This window comes from Chionomys nivalis, chromosome 13, assembly GCF_950005125.1.
Source record: "Chionomys nivalis chromosome 13, mChiNiv1.1, whole genome shotgun sequence".
Taxonomy (NCBI): Eukaryota; Metazoa; Chordata; class Mammalia; order Rodentia; family Cricetidae; genus Chionomys; species Chionomys nivalis.
Genome location: NC_080098.1, coordinates 58912154 through 58931885, shown reverse-complemented (window position 1 = coordinate 58931885; position 19732 = coordinate 58912154). Strand labels below are relative to the sequence as shown.

The 19732-nt window shown below is 47.3% G+C and overlaps 1 protein-coding gene across 9 annotated transcripts in view; it reads right to left on the bottom strand.

The window, feature by feature from the left end:
- Positions 1 to 6531: 6531 nt before the first annotated feature.
- Positions 6532 to 19732, bottom strand: part of Phactr1 (phosphatase and actin regulator 1) — a 424574-nt gene continuing 411373 nt past the window's right edge. For all 9 annotated transcript variants that reach the window (XM_057786935.1, XM_057786937.1, XM_057786934.1 and 6 more), the window contains 4 exons: positions 15241 to 15302; positions 9408 to 9548; positions 8301 to 8377; positions 6532 to 6665 (listed from right to left, as the gene is read on the bottom strand). In XM_057786935.1, the coding sequence (XP_057642918.1) occupies positions 6650 to 6665; positions 8301 to 8377; positions 9408 to 9548; positions 15241 to 15302 (296 nt within the window). In that variant the 3' untranslated portion in view covers positions 6532 to 6649. The remainder of the gene's footprint in view (positions 6666 to 8300; positions 8378 to 9407; positions 9549 to 15240; positions 15303 to 19732) is intronic.

The following is a 19732-nucleotide window of genomic DNA, read 5'->3' as shown; positions in this document are numbered from 1 at the left end:
TGGTTGGGAGATGTCGTTCAGTGGTTATAGTACTGCCTAGGACCCACAAGCCCTGGCTTAGTCCATAGCATCATAAAAAGAATGCAGGGGCAGGGGTCGGAGGAGATGCCTCATTTGCTAAGGTGCTTGCTCTAGCATGAAAACCTGAGTTGACTCTGCAGAACTCACATTTAAAAATAGTTGGGCAAGCTCAACGGTGGTCGTGCACACCTTTAAGCCCAGCACTTGGAAGGCAGAGCCAGGCAGATCTCTGTGTTTGAGGTCAACTTGGTCTACAGAGTAAGTTCTAAGACAGCCAGGGCTACACAGTGAAACCTTGTTTCGAAAAACAGAATCCTAAGCGGAAAAATAGTTGGGCATAGTGGTAGTGTGTGGAGTCAGAGACAGGAGATTCCTGCGCCAACTAGTTAGTCTAGCCTCCTTGGGGATATCCAGTGCCATGAAAAACCTGTCTCAAAAAAAGGTGGACTGTAAATTCACAGAGACGGTGGGAGCATGCACAGGACCTGTACAGGTCAGGCAGGGTCTCAGCGCTAAGAAAGGGGGATGTTGTTGACACAGGTTCCTGACCCTAACCAAGAAGCTATCTACGATTGACATCTGCTTGCAAAGGAAAACTTAGCTTTCTACCATGGCGTCTCACTGGGTATGAGAACTACATTTAAAGGTGGGTCCCCGTGCCCAGTGGTAGATGACAAACACAAAATGAACTCAGTGGCACTGCTGTAGACTTTTTGTCTTGTATTGCATTGGGGGTCACTTTTTGTCTTGTTAGTGTTTACTTGTATATTGTGATTTTGTGGTTTTTTTTTTTTTGGTGTGTGTGTGTTTGTGTATTTCTAAAGAGGAAAAGAAAGGAAGGATGGGAACAATCTGGGAGGAGTCATGTGACACCAGGACCTTGTTCAGCATTGCTTTCTTTCACAGGTCATGAATATTGCCAGACTGTCAAATCCTGTCAGGCATCCCCACAGGCAAGAACCTCATCTCAGTATCAGGCAGGCAGTGCATGGGTGGGCTGTTACCTTTCCTGCTCCCTGGTGTTTAGCTCCAGCCGCACAAAGGGACACCTCTGAAGCCAAGGTGAAGACGACTTGGCATCTGGAGGGACCAAGCCAGGAGCCATTACACTCTGGATGAACACTTGGGTTGAAGTTATCCCATTGCTGAAGGTGGTGGGCATGCTTTAGGCTGTACAAGAATTCTCAGAGAAGACAGTGTCCTGAGAGGGTAGCTCTCCAGGCCCCTCCCATGACAGACAGGGACAGAAGACTCATCAATGATGTTACTTGCAAGTGACCTGAGGGATGAGCCCCAGAAGGTCTTGATAAGCGTCATCGTTTTTCAAGACTGTTTAATTCTTTCCAAACTGTCCTATTGCTGGACAGGGTGGTGCATGCCTATAATCCCAGCAATCAAGGGGCTGAAGCAGGAGGGTGAGGACACAGTTCAGTGAGGGAAGTGCTTGCTATGCACATACAGCCAGGAGCAATGTGTCAGGAATCTCAGCGCTTCTACAGTGAGATGGGAGGTGGAGACAAGAGGATGCCCATAAGTTCAAAGACTAGCTACCCAGCATGGGCAGCAGCCGACAGCAAAGAGACCCTGTCTCAAAAAAGGTGGAATTCGAGGAAGATGCCCAAGGTTGTTCTGACCTTCACTCATGCCCCTTGTGTGTGCACGCACTTACACGCACATGCACGCACGCGCACATACATACGCTAACAAAGAACATGTAATTTAAAGACTCAACTCTGAAAATAAGGAAACAGAAGCAAGGAGAAATTAGATGGCATGGCCACCCCAGCGACAGGAATGGAGGCACCAGGCCTTTGTTTGGCGAGAACATGTAACCAGAGCCTTCTTTCCCTTTCCAGCCATTTTTTCTTCCCTCCTGCCAGGTACAGCTTCTTTAGACCTCTTTAAAAACCTTTTCTTCCCAGCCCTTTATGTTCCTAGAAAACTGCAGCCAGGCTCTGCAGGTGAAACTTTTCAAAGCCCAGAAAGCTGTGGGACAGGAAAGGCAGGATGGGTACACTTAAGAGCAGAAATGGAGACCCTTGTAAACCACTCACCGTGCCGCCCGTAGCCACTCTTGCTGGGGACACACGGAGCCTGGTGCTTTCCTTCTGTCTCTCAGTGGCCTCGCTCCATTCATGTGGTCACTCACGAGTCCCGGATACGGCAAGAGGCCTGCTCTCTGAAGCCAGGACTGCAACTGTAGTTCCTAGCCCAGACATAGCACAGACCCGAGGAGGTTGCCAAACACGGGACTCCACGCCCAGAATTCCCGAGTATTTATGCGCCAGTAAGACTCCAGGTGATTCCTATCTGAGGATCCACACAGGCAGCCCCTTGCTTCCCTCCCGAGAGCTGGCTCCTCACATCGCTGGCTCAAGAATCTGAAACCCAGCAAACCCCCATGTTAATGGCAGCCCTCTGCTTTACTAGCCCCTTCAAAAATACAGCCTAGTGACACCATTAGTTCACGTGAGAGAATGTTTGCTTTGTTGGACAGATACTCAAGTTCTTCAAGAAGCAGGTACATACACAGTTGTCTGTCCATCTGTGGAATTCCAAGACCATTCCCATCTCAAATCTGGGGATGCTCAACTCTCTGGTATGAAACCCATGATTTCTAGACATCCCCCTTATGCTTAAATGACGTTAGTACCCAATGCAGTGGATATGTGGGGTCAGAGGTGACATAGTGTATTGTTTAGGAAATAATGATAAGACCATATGTATTTAGTTCCGATGCAATCTCCCCCTATATTTTTGATCCAAAGGTGGTTGAGTCCTCAGATACAGAAGGCCCACTGTTCTCAAAGGGCAAAGCAAAATACAGCTTTTATTCGGTTGCAGAGGCACAGCAAAGGCCCCCAGGCTGTAAAGCTGTCTGGTATCTATACCACCAAGACCACCCAGTGACTGAACTAAAGGCTAATTCATATCCATTCTCCCCAGAACACTCAGGGACAGAAGTTTGGGAGATTTCTGAAAATGTCAAAAAAGGTTGAGGATACAAGTGTTCTAGAAAGTTAATCTAGGGGCTGAAGAGATGACTAGGGGGTTAAGAGCACCTGCTGCTCTTCCAGAGGTCCTGAGTTCAATTCCCAGCACCCACAAGGTGGCTCACCACCATCTATAATGAGACCATGTGCACTCTTGTAGCCTGCATGCATACATGCAGGCAGAACACAGTCAACAAAACAAATAAATAAATCTTAAAAAAAGAGAAAGCTAATCTATGGGCAGCCGTCATCCCTGCCCACCACTCCCCCCACTGCCAATGCTGCCAGAAACACGAGCCTGCTGGTCTTCCAAATAACCGGTGACCTCCTCTTTGCCAACCCTTCCCCAGCCCAGGTATTTTTGATGGTTCCTGCTGACAGGTGTTTAAAAGAACACAGTAGTCAGACATGTTTTTTTAAACATTTTTTTTCTTTTGGTTTGTTTTTAAAGAAACTGCATACATCATCAGAGAGAAACAATAACTTAAATGCCATGCAGTTTCTGTATGTACAAAACCTAGGCCACAGAGATCCAGCTTAGTTTATATTCTATGTACAGCATCTTCCTCATACAGCCGTCATCTGTTAAGTTAGAACCCTGGAGGGCATGGGGTCGACGGTCACCACACTCACTCCTATACAAAGACGAACTATGTACAGACACCAGGAAGCGACTGGAAGAAAGCAACCTGCTTGGGGAGGAACAGATTCATGGGAGGAAGAAGTCATCGAAGGTGACCCCTGCCCACTGCACAGGGAGAGCCTGGGATCCCATTCATCGAAGCGACACACCACGATGCTCATTCCGGAAGTACAAACACATGTTCATAAGCGGGAGAAAAAAAGAAACTCAGAGCGCCTCCTCGCGCGGACCAGCGCCTTGTTTGGTTTCTCTATCTTGTAGAAAGGCTCACATTCTGAAAACCTGGCAGGGCTCTCAGGGTGTCTGGGGAAGGAGTGGTCAGGATTTTGGAAACGCCGGTTTGCCAGTGGCAGGCTCTTCTGCCAGGGAAGTGGAGCTGGGACGGACGGGGCTTTCAGCAATGCCTGCTTTTGAGAAGAAAACAAGGTTTGACACGTTTCACGTTTTCCCTTCTTGCGAACCCGCATCCCACGGTGCTCAGATGCGGATGTATAGGCTCAAGATGAGCTCACTTGAAGACTGCAGCTGTTTCAGAGAGGGATGTTTAAAGTCACCTAGCTCGTCTTTCATCCCCTAATTAATGCCAAATTGTCACCTTTAGAAACAGTTCAAGTCACTTCAGTTGTCCTAACAAAGTGGGGGGAAATGTGGTTCCAGCTCCCTAAAGACTCCAGGATCTCAGAAGGAGAGGGGAAGTGTCTTCCCACAGCTGGGGAGGCAGCAGAGCCTGGGCGGGAACCACTTATCATGGCCTTGAAATAGCTGATGTCCCCCCCCCCCCCAAGGAGGTGGTGACCTTTTAGAGCTTGTGCAGCACACCCCTAACTCTGAGCAAGTGACTTCTGCAAAAGGGTGCCTCACAGGAAGTGATGTCAGCATTGTGTCCAACTTCTTCCGTGTATAAAGAGGAGGGCAACTCCTGGGCACGCTGAAGGGAATTGCTGACAGCAGCCACTGCTTTGGAGCAGGGAGACAAATGCATCTGGGACTTCAGAAGGGCCCTAGAACCAAGGCCAGCAGGGAAGTCAAGGAGTTCCTTAGGACTCCTCCAGGCTGGGGAAGGCCTGACTGTCAGGCCAGGACACTACAGTAGCCTGAAGTGCAGCTGCTGTTTAGAGGAAGTGAGGCCCTCAGGGCCGGCCAGGCAGGGACCTCCACCCAGAACACGTGCCTACCCTTCATCCTAGGGAAGTTCAAGGAAAGAGTTCTGTATCCTTCCTCCTACTCTGTGCACATTCAAAGGTCAGTCAGTCTTTCGGGAAGACTGTGTTTACAGCCATACTAAAATCCTGCCACCCTTTCTCTACCCTTCTGGACATTCAAATAATAATGACAGAAAAATCCAGTGAAGGTGATGTCTTTGGGCTGGACAGAGGTGTACTCCGTTCAGATAGTGTCCAGGAGCTGCATGGTGCTACCTGGGAAGCTGATCTAAGCTTTCCTTTAACTCTGTCTGGTTTCTGGGTTAGCAACTGGCCATGAAGCCACTAATGGGAGCTGTGTCCAAAGAGTAAAATTGCATGGCCTCACTGACAGGTGCTGTGTCCAAAGAGTAACATGGTCCCAACTGGTTTGACAAGGGGACAACTTTTTGGGACTGACCAGAATGGCAAGATGACTCAATCTCTCTGAATCCTGGGTGTGTTGGACGGGGAGTAAGCCATCACTTAGTGAACCCATGGCGACTCTGAAAGTCGAGTGCATCGCAGGGGTGGAGGCGGAGCTTTGCACCCAAGGGTCTGTGAGCTCCGTTAGGAAGGAAACAGTGCTGCAGCAAGCCTCCTTAGGGTCTGGGGTGTCCTTCCCTCAGTGCACACCCAACCCCTGGAGGCCCTGTCAACAGGGCAGCTGGAGGCACATCCCGAGAAAGGGGGGCGGGGAGAGAAGAGAAGACTGAATCTCCCTGGTAAGAAGAGCAGCAAGGGATGCCATAGACAGTCATGGCTGGCAAAATCTTGCCCAGTGCTAGCCCTGCTGAGATGTTGGAACTGCTAAGATGCAGAAACTCTTCAGTGAACAGACAGAAGAGTGGAAAGCCCTGGAGAGGCACTGGGAAATTGGTCCCCAGCTCTGGCCTCCATGGATTCAGAAGTTATGAAAACGGCCAAGCCACATCTTCCTGTCCCAGGGGTGTCACAAGGCCAATGAAAAATGGGGGTCAAGTGGAGGTCCTGACCCCACCCAGCCTCTGCTCAGCTCATACTCATGAATACCGCAGAGAATCTTAGCAATGGCATTTCTGTGTGGATCGCCCATGGCCCTGGGCTTTCCAAACACAAGCTGGTCAATGAATGAGAACCGAGCAGGCAGCCACTATTCCTCAATCTTCTGGAAGGCAGTTCAGTTCCAGCTTCCTATACCCAGAATACACATGCTCAGGACCAAAGGGCCAGTACAGGCTTCCCCAGGACAAGGCTGTGTGTGTGTGTGTGTGTGTGTGTGTGTGTGTCGGGGGCGGGCAACTGAGAGGTCTTTGCCTTTTCCAGACTCTCAATGCCCCACGTGGAGCCTATGCGACCGACAAAGTTTAGGTCCCGTTGAATCATGACTTTGGCCTAGCCACACCCATGCCAAACCCGCTGCCCTGGGCTTCTTTGAACTCAGGCAACAGGCCCTTGCGAGGAAGGGTTCACTGAAGACTGAACCAATGTGGTGCCTGCTGGCCGGCTGGGTTGCGGGTGAGGCAGTCTCTGGACAGCGTTCAGGTAGGGCCCTGCTGGGGGCGGGGACACCTCTCCGTAGCAGAAGTGCCAGCAGCTTTTGACTGAGGAGTGGTCACCATGGTGTTTCCTGCACACAGAATCCTGATTGTGTTTCCCTTTGTTGTTTCTTCTTCTCCTTTTTTTCTTTTCTTTTTCTTTTTCATTTTTTATAAAAAAAAAAAGGCAGTTCAGATTTACATCGTAATGGGGAAGTAGACAAATGCCAGCACTTATGGTTCTTATAAATTTATGTTTTGAAGACAGCAGAGCACTGGAGAGTAATCCCACTGTTAAGGTCGATGAAACCTGGGAAACAAGGAACTTCATCAAGGTCATGGGAACGTCAGAGGCCCCCATCCCACATGCCCATCCTCAGAGACCCTGGGGTGACAGTGGCATTGCAGTGCGACCTCCCACCCGTGGCACAAACACAAAGGGGGCGCCCTACATGTTTGAGCTCCACAGATTTCACCTCGGGGCCAGAGGAAGTTTACTTTGGAGTCTTTGGAGGCCCAAACGGGAGTGTGCACTAGGGCAGTTGGGAGTGTGTGTCTGAGTCAGGCGGCATGTTCATCGGCAAGTCCTGGGTCTCCACATGTTCTCCAAAGGAGAGTGATTAGACAAATGAAACCAGTGGCTTAGTTACTAACTAGCCATGCATACACCCCACAGAGCAAATTCTTTCTGTGTCCCATTTTCCCCAAGCAACATCAGACAGGACTGCTTGGTCGAAGAACACAGGACAACAGAACATTCTTTAGTGGTCCCGCGTGGTATTTTGGTATTCTGCCCAGGTTTGGCCTCTGTTGACTGTATGTTGGCAACACTCTTATCTTTCCTCATCTTCAGTTTTTATAAAAACTCACTTTGGGGTCATCCAACACATGTCAGAGTTTTCATTTGAGCAAATTAAAAACAAACAAACAACAACAACAACAAAAAACCCAAAACAGAGGATGACTTTTTGCCTGGGCCTTAAACATTTGAACATTCTTTGCCTGAGGTCTTGTTTTGTTTTATTAGGATTATGCTGGCCATCCCTGTCACCTGAACCCAGACAGTATCCTGCAGTATCCCTTTAAGAGACAACCTCTGCCCACTCCCAATCTCTCTCTCTCTCTCTTTCTCTCTGCCAGGCAAACTCCTCTCATCCCTCCCTGACTTTTTCAGAAGAAGCAGCTCTCTGCCCCTTTCTCCCCACTCCTCTCTCCTCTACCTCCCTCTTCTCTCCTCTCTTCCCCTCCCCTCCTCTCCTCTCTCCCTCTGCCCCTCTCCCCACTCCTCTCTCCTCTTCTCCCCCCTCTTCTCTCTTTCCCCCTCTCCCTCTCTTTCCCTCTCCCAACCCCCCTTTCCAACACCTCTAAACAAACTTTCACCCAAGCTGTCTTTGCATCAGGTATTCTGTCTCACTGCCTGTGTTCCTCATTTGACATGGGACCCACACCAAGGTCTCACCTGTGCCGCATTTTTCAGTTTTGTTTTTGTTTTGAGACAGAGTCTCACAATGGAGCCCTGACTGACCTGCAGCTCCCTATGTAGACCAGGCTGGCCCTGAACATTACAGAGATCCATCTACTTCCGCCTCCCTAGTGCTGGGGGTAAAAGTGTGTGTCACAACACAGGGCCTCATTGCCTTCTTTGACCAACTTAAAGGTAGAACTTGATGCTGATCTGTGTCTTACTCCTCTTACCCACAAAACTACTTGGTAATCTAGGGCAAATGGGTATTTATTTGAAAGTAAATATTGACAGAGCTGGGCATGATGGAACACCCAGGAGGTGGAGACAGGAGAATTGCTTTAAGTTCCTGGCCAGTCTGGGCTATGTAGTAAGTGCCAAGCCAGTCGGGTCTCCAATCAAAATAAAGTAAGACCACACAAGGGAAAACACATGTTGCCACGTGGGGGTGGGGACGTTCAAGTGGCCCCCGTCAATACTGACCTTGTCAAGTGTCTACTTAACTCGTGGACTTCCATTTCAGTGCTTTTAAACTCATTGAGTTCCTTCCGAATGGCAGCCTGGAAGAGTGGCATCTGGTCAGCATGCTGAAGGAGCAGGAAGGCGCCCCCATCTGTCATATCTGTAAATATCTTTGTTCTTCTACACAACTACATAAAAAAAGTCACCTGGGGTGTCCTTTAAAACCTTCTAGGGCTTATCCTCTTTGGGGACACCACAAGGCTCTACTGGAGCTGACCACATTTTATGAGGTCTCTGCACCCCTTCCTTCCCATGGGGTTACAGATGGCACACACAGTACTTTGGTCTCACCTCCCTTTGGCAGTTCTGCTGGGTGCCCAGGGAGGTGTCTTGACAGAGAGAGCCGGTGATAAGCCTGGAGGCTCATGCTAAGAATGGCTCTGGGCCTAGTCCAGTGTTTGTCTGTGTTTCTGGGCACAGCCCCCCAACATGCGAACTGAAGGATCTTGTGTTGGACAGAATTCCACTTCTCAATGCCACTGTACTAGGTGGTGGGGACCTTTCAGAGGCAATCTGGCTGTTAAGAGGGACTGATGCCTTTATCAGGGACGGGCTCTGTTAAACAGGAGGAGCAGGCTGTAACAAAGTAAGACTCCTATATTTTCTCTCTGGCATGTGTCTAGCTGAAGCACCATTAATTTCTGACCTTCAGGTACACTTTATTTATTAAAATATGAATGAAATGCCACTACATCTAGCTCCTGGACTTATGTGCCGTTATGGGGGAGCGTGAGGTTCTCACTAAAGGAGGTTGCCTGACCTTGGGTTTTCTGGCTTCCACAAACTTTAGTCCTTAAATAACCTTTCTATATAAAATCATGAAGCCTCAAATGTTCCGTTATAGCACCTGCAAATGAACCAAGATTCTGGCCTCCCTCCTCCGGGGAGGCAGGCACAGTATCTTCTGTGTCTTTTCCATGTGAAGAACCAATGAGTGGCTTCCCACAGGTCACCTGGAGTGCTCCTGCGGGCAGCTTTAGGATGCTCCTGTGGGCAGCCCTTTCAGGACAGGGCTCCTGCTCTCGTTATATATAAGGCCCCACCTCCCTTCTCACCACCCCTGCTTACCTTGTCGGCAGCTGTGAGTCGTGTCCATGGCTTATCTGCCCTGCGGTCATAGTCCTGAGCATCTGCCACCTCCACATAGTCACTGAAGCGGATGAGGATTTTCCTTTCGCGAAGTTCTTCCACCGTGGGCCTTTGACTGAGCTGCAAGGAGGGAGAAGGAGGACTTTAGACCATGGGTTCAGTTGTGAACTTGTACGTGTGGACAGTGAGTCCAGGAAGGCAACTGATACAGCAAGATGGAGTAGGGAGCAGACCCTGGAGTGCTTAACTCAGGGATTCTGAGAGCTTTCTTGTCCCTTTCAACCTCTCCATCTTACATAGATGACAACTGCCTGTCCTTTGTCAGACTGCTTTTTTGGCCTGATAGGAAGCCTGGTTGTCTGTTAGCTGAGAGGGCGTGCTATGGATTTTCCCTGTCTGTCCTTCACCCAGTGAGAGGCAAGCACCTTAAGCAATGATTCTGTCTAAACTTGGATTGGTGAGTCCACATCTCTGCCTTAAATTTAGTGCTGTTTGCAAAATGGGTTTGTAACAAAATGGGTTTGTAACAAAATGTGTGTATGCAAATACATATTATGTAGACACACATACCCATGTGTGTCTACAGATATACATGTGCCTGTGTGCTTTAGGCATACAGAAGAGCATTCGCAAATGGTATGCACGCAGCCTCTGGAGTGTGAGGGGATGGGATATATTGATTTAGGAGTTTTTAGGGTTTCTTTCAGAAGGTCAGTTATAAGGTTAGTAAGCCAACACAGAGCTGAGCAAAACTACATACATGCCATGGAGAAAAACTTTGTGAGGAAGGAAGAATAAAATCAGGTTTATTTAGCCATCCCCTGGTAGTCCCCCTGAGCACCCTTCCTCTGTCCCTTAACTACATAAAGCTGACATTTCTATTATCTTTCCCTGTCACAAGCTTATTTCTTCTGGAGCAATACAACAACTCCCTTTACGACGCTGTCAACTCACCTTCAACCAATGTTACTTAAAAACAATTTCTCCTCCGAAATTGTTGACGAGCCCTAGACTGTTGATGGCTATTAATAGAAGAGGCATTCAGATAAAGTCTTACAGCTCTGGTCTATAAAACAAACAGCAAATCCAAATTACTCTGCCTGTTTTGACTGCCACGCAGCTATCTGCCTGATGCCCTTGGCTGGAGCTGGAATGTTCCAGCGTGCCGCTGCCATGGCACAATGAGATGACAGCCTGCTGCCATTAAACAGAGAGGTTCCTGGTGGTGAGCACAGGGGAGGACCCACTAGGCCTGTGGCTCCTTCTTGGCTAAAGGAGGAAGCTCCAAGGATCAGAAAGAAGTCTAATGATTATGGAACTGGCCCATGCCTAGAGCAGTGTGTTTTTAGTCTGTCTTGAGGCATCAGATATTTTCTGAGGGCTAGACGCTTTGGCATCCATGTTGTTTGTCATGAGCTAGTTTCCCAAGCTATGTGGCCAAGGTTGCTGGAAATGAAAAAGGTGGCCATCCTGGCATCCAAATGTTCTTTCTGAAATATGAGAGTTGATAGAATTTGTACTGAAGCTAAAAATAAAAAAAACATTTAATTTTTGCCACAGTCACACCAGATAAACAGATAGTTAATCAAATTCTCCATTTTGTGTTCTTTGATCCAGTTACCTAAGGATGTTAGACAAGTAGTGTTAATTTTTGATGTTTGCTACATCCTGAGCAAGGTTCTTAAGCCATGACTTCTGAATTTAGCTTCCTGGAAACCATACTGGGGTAGTTGGTTTTAGTGTCTGACATCTTCAATCTCAGTTCTCAGGAGGCTAAGGCAAGAGGTTCTAGAGTTCAAGGCTAGCCTGGGCTACTTGGTGAATTCAGGGCTAGTTTGGGTTACTCTAGCAATAGTCTATCTGCCCCCTCCCTGGCTTCAAAGAAGTAAATGAATAAATAAATCATTATCTAGCGTTTACCAGTTGCCTGTCTAATAGCAGAATCTGGAGAGAAGACTTGATGATGGATGGGCTCAAGGACAGAGAAGATGAATGGGCTCAAGGACAGAGATGATGGATGGGCTCAAGGACAGGGATGAAGGATGAATGGACTCAAGGACAGGGATGAAGGATGGGCTCAAGGACAGGGATGAAGGATGGATGGGCTCAAGGACAGAGATGATGGATGGGCTCAAGGACAGGGATGAAGGATGGGCTCAAGGACAGGGGTGAAGGAAGAGCTCAAGGACAGGGATGAAGGATGGGTTCAAGGACAGGGTGATAGATGGGCTCAAGAACAGGGATGAAGGATGGGCTAGAGGACAGGGGCTGCTTTTCATGCCCCAAATCCTGTGTTGCTTTCGCTCTAAGTCAAATCAGCATGATATCATGCTTACGTTCTGGGAGGGGACAAGTAAGGACAGCACAGATTGCTATCTTGGGGGTCTTGGGTGGAATGTGGACACAGGTACTAGTCAGAATCTTCCAGAACTCTCTTCTATGTGTGCAAGCTCAGAAGATGTTTGATACCCAAACCATGAGGTCCTTTTGAGATGTTGAGGATACAATCTTTGTGGATAAAGTCCAGTTTTCTGAGGAAGATGAATTGGGAGAATGGAAAAGGAGCAGTATTTTTATCAATCTGTGCCAGCAGTGTCATAAAATGAGCCAACTGAGCTCCAAATTCACTGAAATACAACCCAAACCCTAAGTTTAGCCCTTCCCTTCCTCTCATCATATATACATGTGTGCTTTCAGTTAGGAAGCTGCCCTTTCCTGGGGTTTGTGGGGTTTAGGTGGATTGTAGGGCCTTGCACACGGGAAGAGAACACTCACTGTGCTATCTCTCCAACTCTACTCTTAATTCCTTTTTGTTTTTGGAGAGGGGAGACAGGCATTTATTTCTAGCATATAATTTTTATGTTTTCAATTTAGTTTAAAAAATGACTTGACCTATTAGTATCAACACCAGCCTCTGGGTTTTATTTTTTATTTTTCACTAGTCTATTAAAATTCAATAGAATTTTATTAAGGAAATCAGGGCCGAGGCATCTGGTTTTGAGATGATAGAAGCTCCAGGGAAACGAATTTGTCCAGAGCCAGGGCAGGCTGTGTGTTTCCCACCTACAAGTGGACACCAGTGCTCTGCAGACCCAGGGAAATAGTAAATTTCCGGTTTCCACATTTCCCTCAGTCTCCTCCTGAAACACTCATTCCTGTTCTCAAGGTCACCATTTTAAACTCTCCTTGGTGGTCTCAGGAAACTGGAAAGGCTGAAATCACAGAGCCATTACCCTGGTGGGGGTGGGTGGGTGGGGGAGTGAGAGGGTGGTGAGTTGGGGTGGAGAGAGAACAGGGATGGCGGAGGGGGACGATGATGTCAACTGAAGAATCTAGGGGCTGTTTGTGAGTAAGGCTTATGAGCATCATCATCCTGAGGGACACAAGTGTGGGAAGCAAAAACTCTTGCCCACTCTACTGCTGCATTATATGCAGTTACAATCGGAGTTCTGTTTGCAAGAACATACAATCTTTGGCTAAGAAGAAAGAATTGACAGATATCTAAATAATCCCCCCACTCCCAGCAGGGTCTCACTATCTATCCCAGGTTGGTCTGGAACTTGTTATTACACCCCAGGATGGCCTCAAACTCAAAGCTATGCCCTTGTCTCAGAATCCCAGAATGTTGGGATAATAAGAGGCATGCCATACATAAGGGCCAAAGTCAGTCTATAAACCCCTCTTTCCTTGCCCAAGGACAAATTAACTGCCTGGAATGCTGGGAATAGCAAGCTGCGTTTTTTTTCCTCCCCTAAACAAGTTTGTTTGACCCATCCGCAATGGATGTGATCAAGCTTGATCACACATGGGCAGGAGGTATGTAGGCAGGAAATATGTCAGGATGTAAGCTTGCCCCTGATTGGACCTGATGAGAACTGTGGGTTTTGCCTTTTTAAACCCCTGCGAAACGTGAATCAGGACCACTACCTGGGATCCCAGAGTGGACCTCATCAGAGTCCATCCTGGTCAGTATTTAATTAAAGGTTGCTTCAAATTTGGTTCAGAACTGTAGAACTGGTTTTTCCTCTCCTGACTCTCAGGAATAACACTTTCTACCAAAGACTGGAGTTAGAGCAACTGACCAAAGAGAGGTCATTCAGCTCCTATTCTCGTCCCTCTCTGTGTGATGCCAGCCAGACACTACATCATCCAGACCCTTGTTTATCTTCCTTCCTTTAATTAGTTTGGCATTTGGCTTGCCACCAGTGTTTGGGATGGTTTGGGGAAGATAGAGTGTCGAGAAGTACAAATCACTTCCTGAATAAGTGGCCTGGCCTCTCAGGACCCCCGAATCTCGTCCTTCATATCATGTTTCCAGGGAGAAAAAGTCACTAATGAACATCTTTAGAATTATTTTTAATGGGTCTCTTCACCATCGTTAAGACTAAGTAGCCTTTTCTCGAGAGGGCACTGCAGGGGGCTGATTGAAAACACTCGAGGCAGATGGAGGGAGTGTTATATCCTGTGTACCATCAATTCATTAAGCTTTCAACAGGACCCAAGAATAGTTCCAAGCTTATTATTCATGTGTCTTTTTTTTTTCTTCAAGAGGCCACTCATGTTTCAGAAGACCTGTGGGTCTTTACAGCATGGCGATATCTTCTATTTAAAACGTAGCCCAAACCCAGCTGTATGAGTTTTAAATGCTTTTCAAACATCTTCACTGAATGGATCAGTACTTCCTTGGTATTTTCCTGGCATTATGGTAGTTTCCTGATCCAGTAATTCCAACCGGACTTAGCAGAAGACAGGTAGTAACAGAGGAACAAGGAAAGCTCATGGTGTCCTTTGGTCATAGCAAAGACAATGCTATTTTAAACATTTCTTTTAAAACAAAATGGCCAGTAACTCATAAAGTGTTGCTCAGGCTGGCTTTGAACTTGATGCAATCTCAGCCTTCTGAATGCTCAGATTACAGGCATGAGTCATCATACCAACACTGAACTACTAAATTCCTTCCTTCCTTCCTTCCTTCCTTCCTTCCTTCCTTCCTTCCTTCCTTCCTTCCTTCCTTCCTTTTCCTTCCTTCCTTCCTTCCTTCCTTCCTTCCTTCCTTCCTTCCTTCCTTCCTTCCTTCCTTCCTTCCTTCCTTCCTTCCTGTATTTCTGTCTTTTCTTTCTTTTTGAGACAGGGTCTCACTGTGTAGCTTTGGCTGACCTAGAACTCACTATGTAGACCGGGCTTTGAACTCATAGAGACCTTCCTGCTTCTGCCTCCTAAACGCTGGGACTAAAATACCACTAAGTCTGACTTTTTCTTTCTCTCTCTTTTTCTCCTTCCTTCCTTCCTTCCTTCCTTCCTTCCTTCCTTCCTTCCTTCCTTCCTTCCTTCCTTCCTTCCTTGTATCCCTGACTGTCCTAGAACTCACTCTGTAGACCAGACTGGCCTTGAACTTAACAGAGCTCCACCTGCCTCTGCCTCCCTAGTGTTGGGATAAAAAGCGTGCACTACCACTACCCAGCCTCCTGGCAATTTTTTTATTTGATTGAACTCCTGATTTGCATAGTGAGTTTCCAGTAGTGTGGTAGGGTTAAAATACACACAATCTATTTCTATTTAAACTTATTTTCTTTTTACTCATTCACTGCCATGTGCATGGGTGTTTTGTTTGTAGCTATATCATGTGTATTCCTGGTGCTCACAGATACCTGGAGAGGATGCTGGCTCCCTTGAAACTGGAGTTACAGCTCAGCTGACCATTATCCATAAGATATTAGGGAGTCTGAGCAGTCTGGATCAAGAGGCTTCAAAGCCCTCCTGGCTGTAGAAGCCAAGGGGTGAGAGTAGCGCCGCCCGTGGCGAGCTGTCTTACCTTGCGAGTCAGCCTCCTCTTGATTTCGCGCTTCTCCTCCTGCTCTTCTTGTTCATTCCGAGCTGAAAACATACAGCAGATGCTCCTGATTACAGTGCATGGTGTCACCCACACCCAGGTGTAACTTCTGAGTTTTTCAGGCTTAGACGAAGCACTTAGGTCCCATTCCCTGCTATCCTTAGGCCTGAAGGATGCACCCTTTCAAATTGATGGAATTTTTTTTTTTTTTTGCATTGTTATTCTCCTTATGTCTGGGTTTGGGGCCCAGGCAGGGATGCTGGGATAAACCAAGTGATTATAAGCCAAGGAGGTGTGTGGGAGAAGTGTGGGTACACTCTGGGCAGTGACATTTTGGGGAGGCTCAGGATGCCTTCCTTGAGAAAGGTATAAACCTCATGCCTCTTAGAGCCTCTAAGAGGCTGAAAGGGCTCATTGTGTGTGGCCCCAGTGACCAGAGCCCTGTAGGGTAGGAGAGGCGACATGCCTCCACCTGCTGCAGGGATGACATGGGGGCCGAGTCAACAGCAGCCTGAAAGACTGCTGGCACTGACTTCAGAGTTCTCACCTTGCACAAGTCCTAAGTTCATTAATTCTTTAAATCTCCCAAGAAGTCCAAAGAACCCATATGAAGAGGCCAGAGTGTGGGATATACGTGCTTGCATTTGGATTTGGAAGCAGTGTCTTAGGAATACACTCCAGAGACTAAATGTTCCCAGATTGATATATGAACAATGGACTCGTCAGACTTTAGAGAGTAAAGGTCTGGGGAAGGGATTAGGAAGAAGGGCAGAGGACTCGGGCGTTTTCTCTGAACTAACAGAATGACCATACACAGAGCGTCATTTACCTTCTGGGCCTTGGAAGGGCTCCTTGTTCTCTGTGGAAGCACATTCGTCAACATGGTACCATCTGATTTGAAAAATGCCATGAACGCCACCAGTGTCACAGAAGGCGTAAGGCCCTCAGTCATGGGGTGAGGAGCGCATCAGCAAAAGTAAACTATGGGTTGATGTGGGCACGGTGTCCCTTAAGTTTGCACGGGATACCTGTGTTCTCATTTTGTAATCGTGGTTGGCAAGTGATGTTCCTGCAACTTTATGATTCTGTTATCATGCTCCATAGTTATTATTCAGTTCTGGCTTCTAAAGGTCTCGGTACAGGGTAAGTCTTTCAGAGAAAGAAATCCCAGTGCATAGAAGTTGAGGTGGGGAGCATATAATTAGTAGTCCTGCTTTTCCCTCTCGCTACCCTAGAAGTCAGCAACAGTTACAGCCAGCTGTGACCAAAGCTGGTGACACCTTTTTCTGGCAACAAATGGCATCCATTCAGAGCAGGACTAAGGGCCCTGAGTGACACTCCCAGGGTATAATTTTGTGTCCCTGTCTGCCTGTGGGTATCAGGACCTTGTATGCACAGCACAGGAAATACCCTTTCCTTCTGTGGAATGGGCCACAGTGACAGTACCTAACCACGAAGCCTCTTCTTTTGAATTTAATAACCCTACTTCCTTCCCAGAGTTTCCTTAAAACACACACACATCGCTCTTAGCTAAACATCTCTAATAGCCATAGCTATCTTAGGATGAATTAACCTATCACAGATAAACTGGGAAGCAGATAGCATGACCCAGAAGAAGGGATACCCAAAGACTGATATTTCTTTAAAAGAATGTAAATTACTGTGATAAAATCTGGGAAACTAGCCAGCCGTTAACATCTTAGTATAAATCAGTCTATCCAGACTCAATTTGGAGGTAGCTATGACCCCCGGCAGCTAGCTATACTTGCAGGAGGAGGAAGGATAGAAGGAAGGCAGTCTTGCTGTCTGTCCTACATATAGCTAGCTCAAGGGCACCTTGTTGAAACTTAGAGACCCTGTAGTCTACCATCTGGGTTTCCAAAAAGAACTCACGAAAGCCCCAGGCAAAGAAGCCACCAGCCACACCTGACACAGCTCACCATTCAAACAGTGCAGACATCTGCTTTTTCCTGCTGCCACAATTTGCTTGAGGCTGGTCCTCCTTCCCATTCCTGGGCCCGACATCACTCCTGACCTACAGGCCCCTTTTGAGCCATGAGGGTGGGTGTTCTGTACCAGAGGTGACACAGCACAGGGGCCTTTATCTCTGAAGTAGGTTCTCAGGCCCTCAGAGGTGCGGGCCATAAACTGCCACCTACGGTGTCCATACCATTAGCTCCAAGCCATTTACCAACCCAGTGTCATGAATTCTCAGGCAGAGGATGTCAAGGCAATCCCACTAGGCTACTGAGAAAAGAGGCCACAAAAGTCTGGTGACATCATCGTCATGGTGCCCACTCCCCAGAGTTCATTGTGTGCTCAGATGCACATGGGGCCTCACTGGCTACTGAACAAAGGAAGGGCTTGCTTTACAAGGCTGGGCAGAGTGGAACTGCAGACCGAGCCCAGCTTCTACCGCCAACATCTCCCAGCTTGTCTCCCAGTTTAAAGCCCAGAAGATAAGTTTTAGAACTGATTATTTGGGAATGTTTTCAAAGACTGCTTGACATTTCTTATAGAATAATTAAGTAGGTCAGAGATGTGGTGACACTGGCAATCCCAGCACCTGGAAGGTGGAGGAGGGGGATTCAGGGGTTCAAAATCAGCCTAGGGTATATACCAAGTTTAAAGCTAGCCTGGGCTTCAGGAGACAAACAAAAAAACTAGGAGAGAAAACTCTCTCCCCAATAAAAACAAGACCAATCAAAAATTAGATTAAATAATAAACACAGAAAATAAATTTAGAAAGACAAAGGACCAACACACAAGGAAAGCAGGTCCACCTCTGAAAGGTTTGGAAATCAAGAGATGATCAATCCGCTTGAATGTGGTTAGGTAGAGGCTGAATTTGTAGCTATTTTACCAGGAAAAGGTAGAAGGCATTTGATAAAACACAGACACAATCACATATTTCCCCTTAGTCTCCCTGGACTGGTTAGACTCTAGGAAGCAACAGTAACACAGAAAACTATCAAACAAACCAAACACAAAGCCAGGTGCTATACTGTTCTGGGCTCTAGGTCAAGCAGAAGTGGAAGCCAGATGTGAGCTGGGGGATCCTCTCTCCCTGAGCCTCGCTGCTGCTGCTGCTGCTGCTGCTGCTGCTGCTGCTGCTGCTGCTGCTGCTGCTGCTGCTGCTGCTGAGGGAAACAGTATTTACAGAAACCTGGTGTGCAGTGGCGTGGCGCTTGGCTTGCAGAGCTCAGGACAACTGCAGTGGAGGAGTGGAGGAAGCTTTTATCTGATTTCTAATTTGTGGAATCAAGAGCTCCCTACTCTCCTTTCCAGTTCTCATCAACAATGGAAACTTTATAATGGACCAGATGTCTGCAAGGGGCAAAAAGGAAACATCCTAAGGGCCAAGGCTTGCCCAACAGTAGAGATTGCTACAGTTCTATGTCATCTATTGTGCAGAAGAATACTGTTAGAAACAGGGCCTTGCTATGTAGCCTAGGCCGACTAGAATTTACAGTCTGCCGGTTTAACACACGGTCTTCGAGTGCTGGGATTACAGGTATGTGGCACCATATTCTGGCAAACTTAGAAACTCTGGAGGGCACTCACTGGTTTAAAAATAAGTTAGGGCTGGTGAGATGGTTCAGTGCATACAGGCGCTTGTCACTGAGCCTGGCAGTTTGAGTTTGGTCCCCTGGACTCACTTGGTGGAGCAAGAGAATGACTCCGGAAAGTTGTCCTCTGACCTCCACATGAAAGCCATGGCATATGCCCTCCCCATCAATCAGTTAAATGAATGCAAGAGTAAAAAATTCTATACACCAATCCTTAGGCATCTTACTGTTCTGTAAGGCTCACTCTAGACCCAGGAAAACGACCTGAGACCAGCCCGCTATGAGCTTGGGAAGGTAACGGTTGCCTTTGAAAAAGGATGCTGGACTCTGAGACAGACAAGCAGCTGGGCACCTACAGGGGCTGCAGAGCCTGTTACAAGCTTCCCAGGCAAAATGCAACATCGTCCTGCAGCAAATCACTGAATGGTGGCCAGGTCACAAGACCATCGAGAGGAGGGGTAGAAAAGTGCAACCAGAAATGAAATGACTTTAAGTGGAAATATCCAGTCGCCTAGAGCAAAGTCTCACGTGATGTGTGTGCGCACGTGTCTATAAGATACTTCCTAATATGTAATTCTTTTTTCTTTTCTTTTTTTCTTTTCTTTTTTTTTTTTTTTTTTTTTTTGGAGAGAAATTAGAAGGGCTTTTGGGGGCTAGGGGAAAATAATCATATATTAAAGAAAATATATTATTTGTTGTTTGAGGAAAATGTAGGTAGGTAAGGACAGCAGTAAAAGTTTGGTGGGTGTGGTTTCATTTACAGAAATTATCAAATATCTTCTGTTGAACTGGGGTATATTGGGTTGGTGGAATGCTACTTCCATTCATCATTTCACAGTCTTTGTTTCAGTACCAAGTGGATTCTCTGCACAAATTTAACTGCACTCTATGTCCTGAGCTGAACA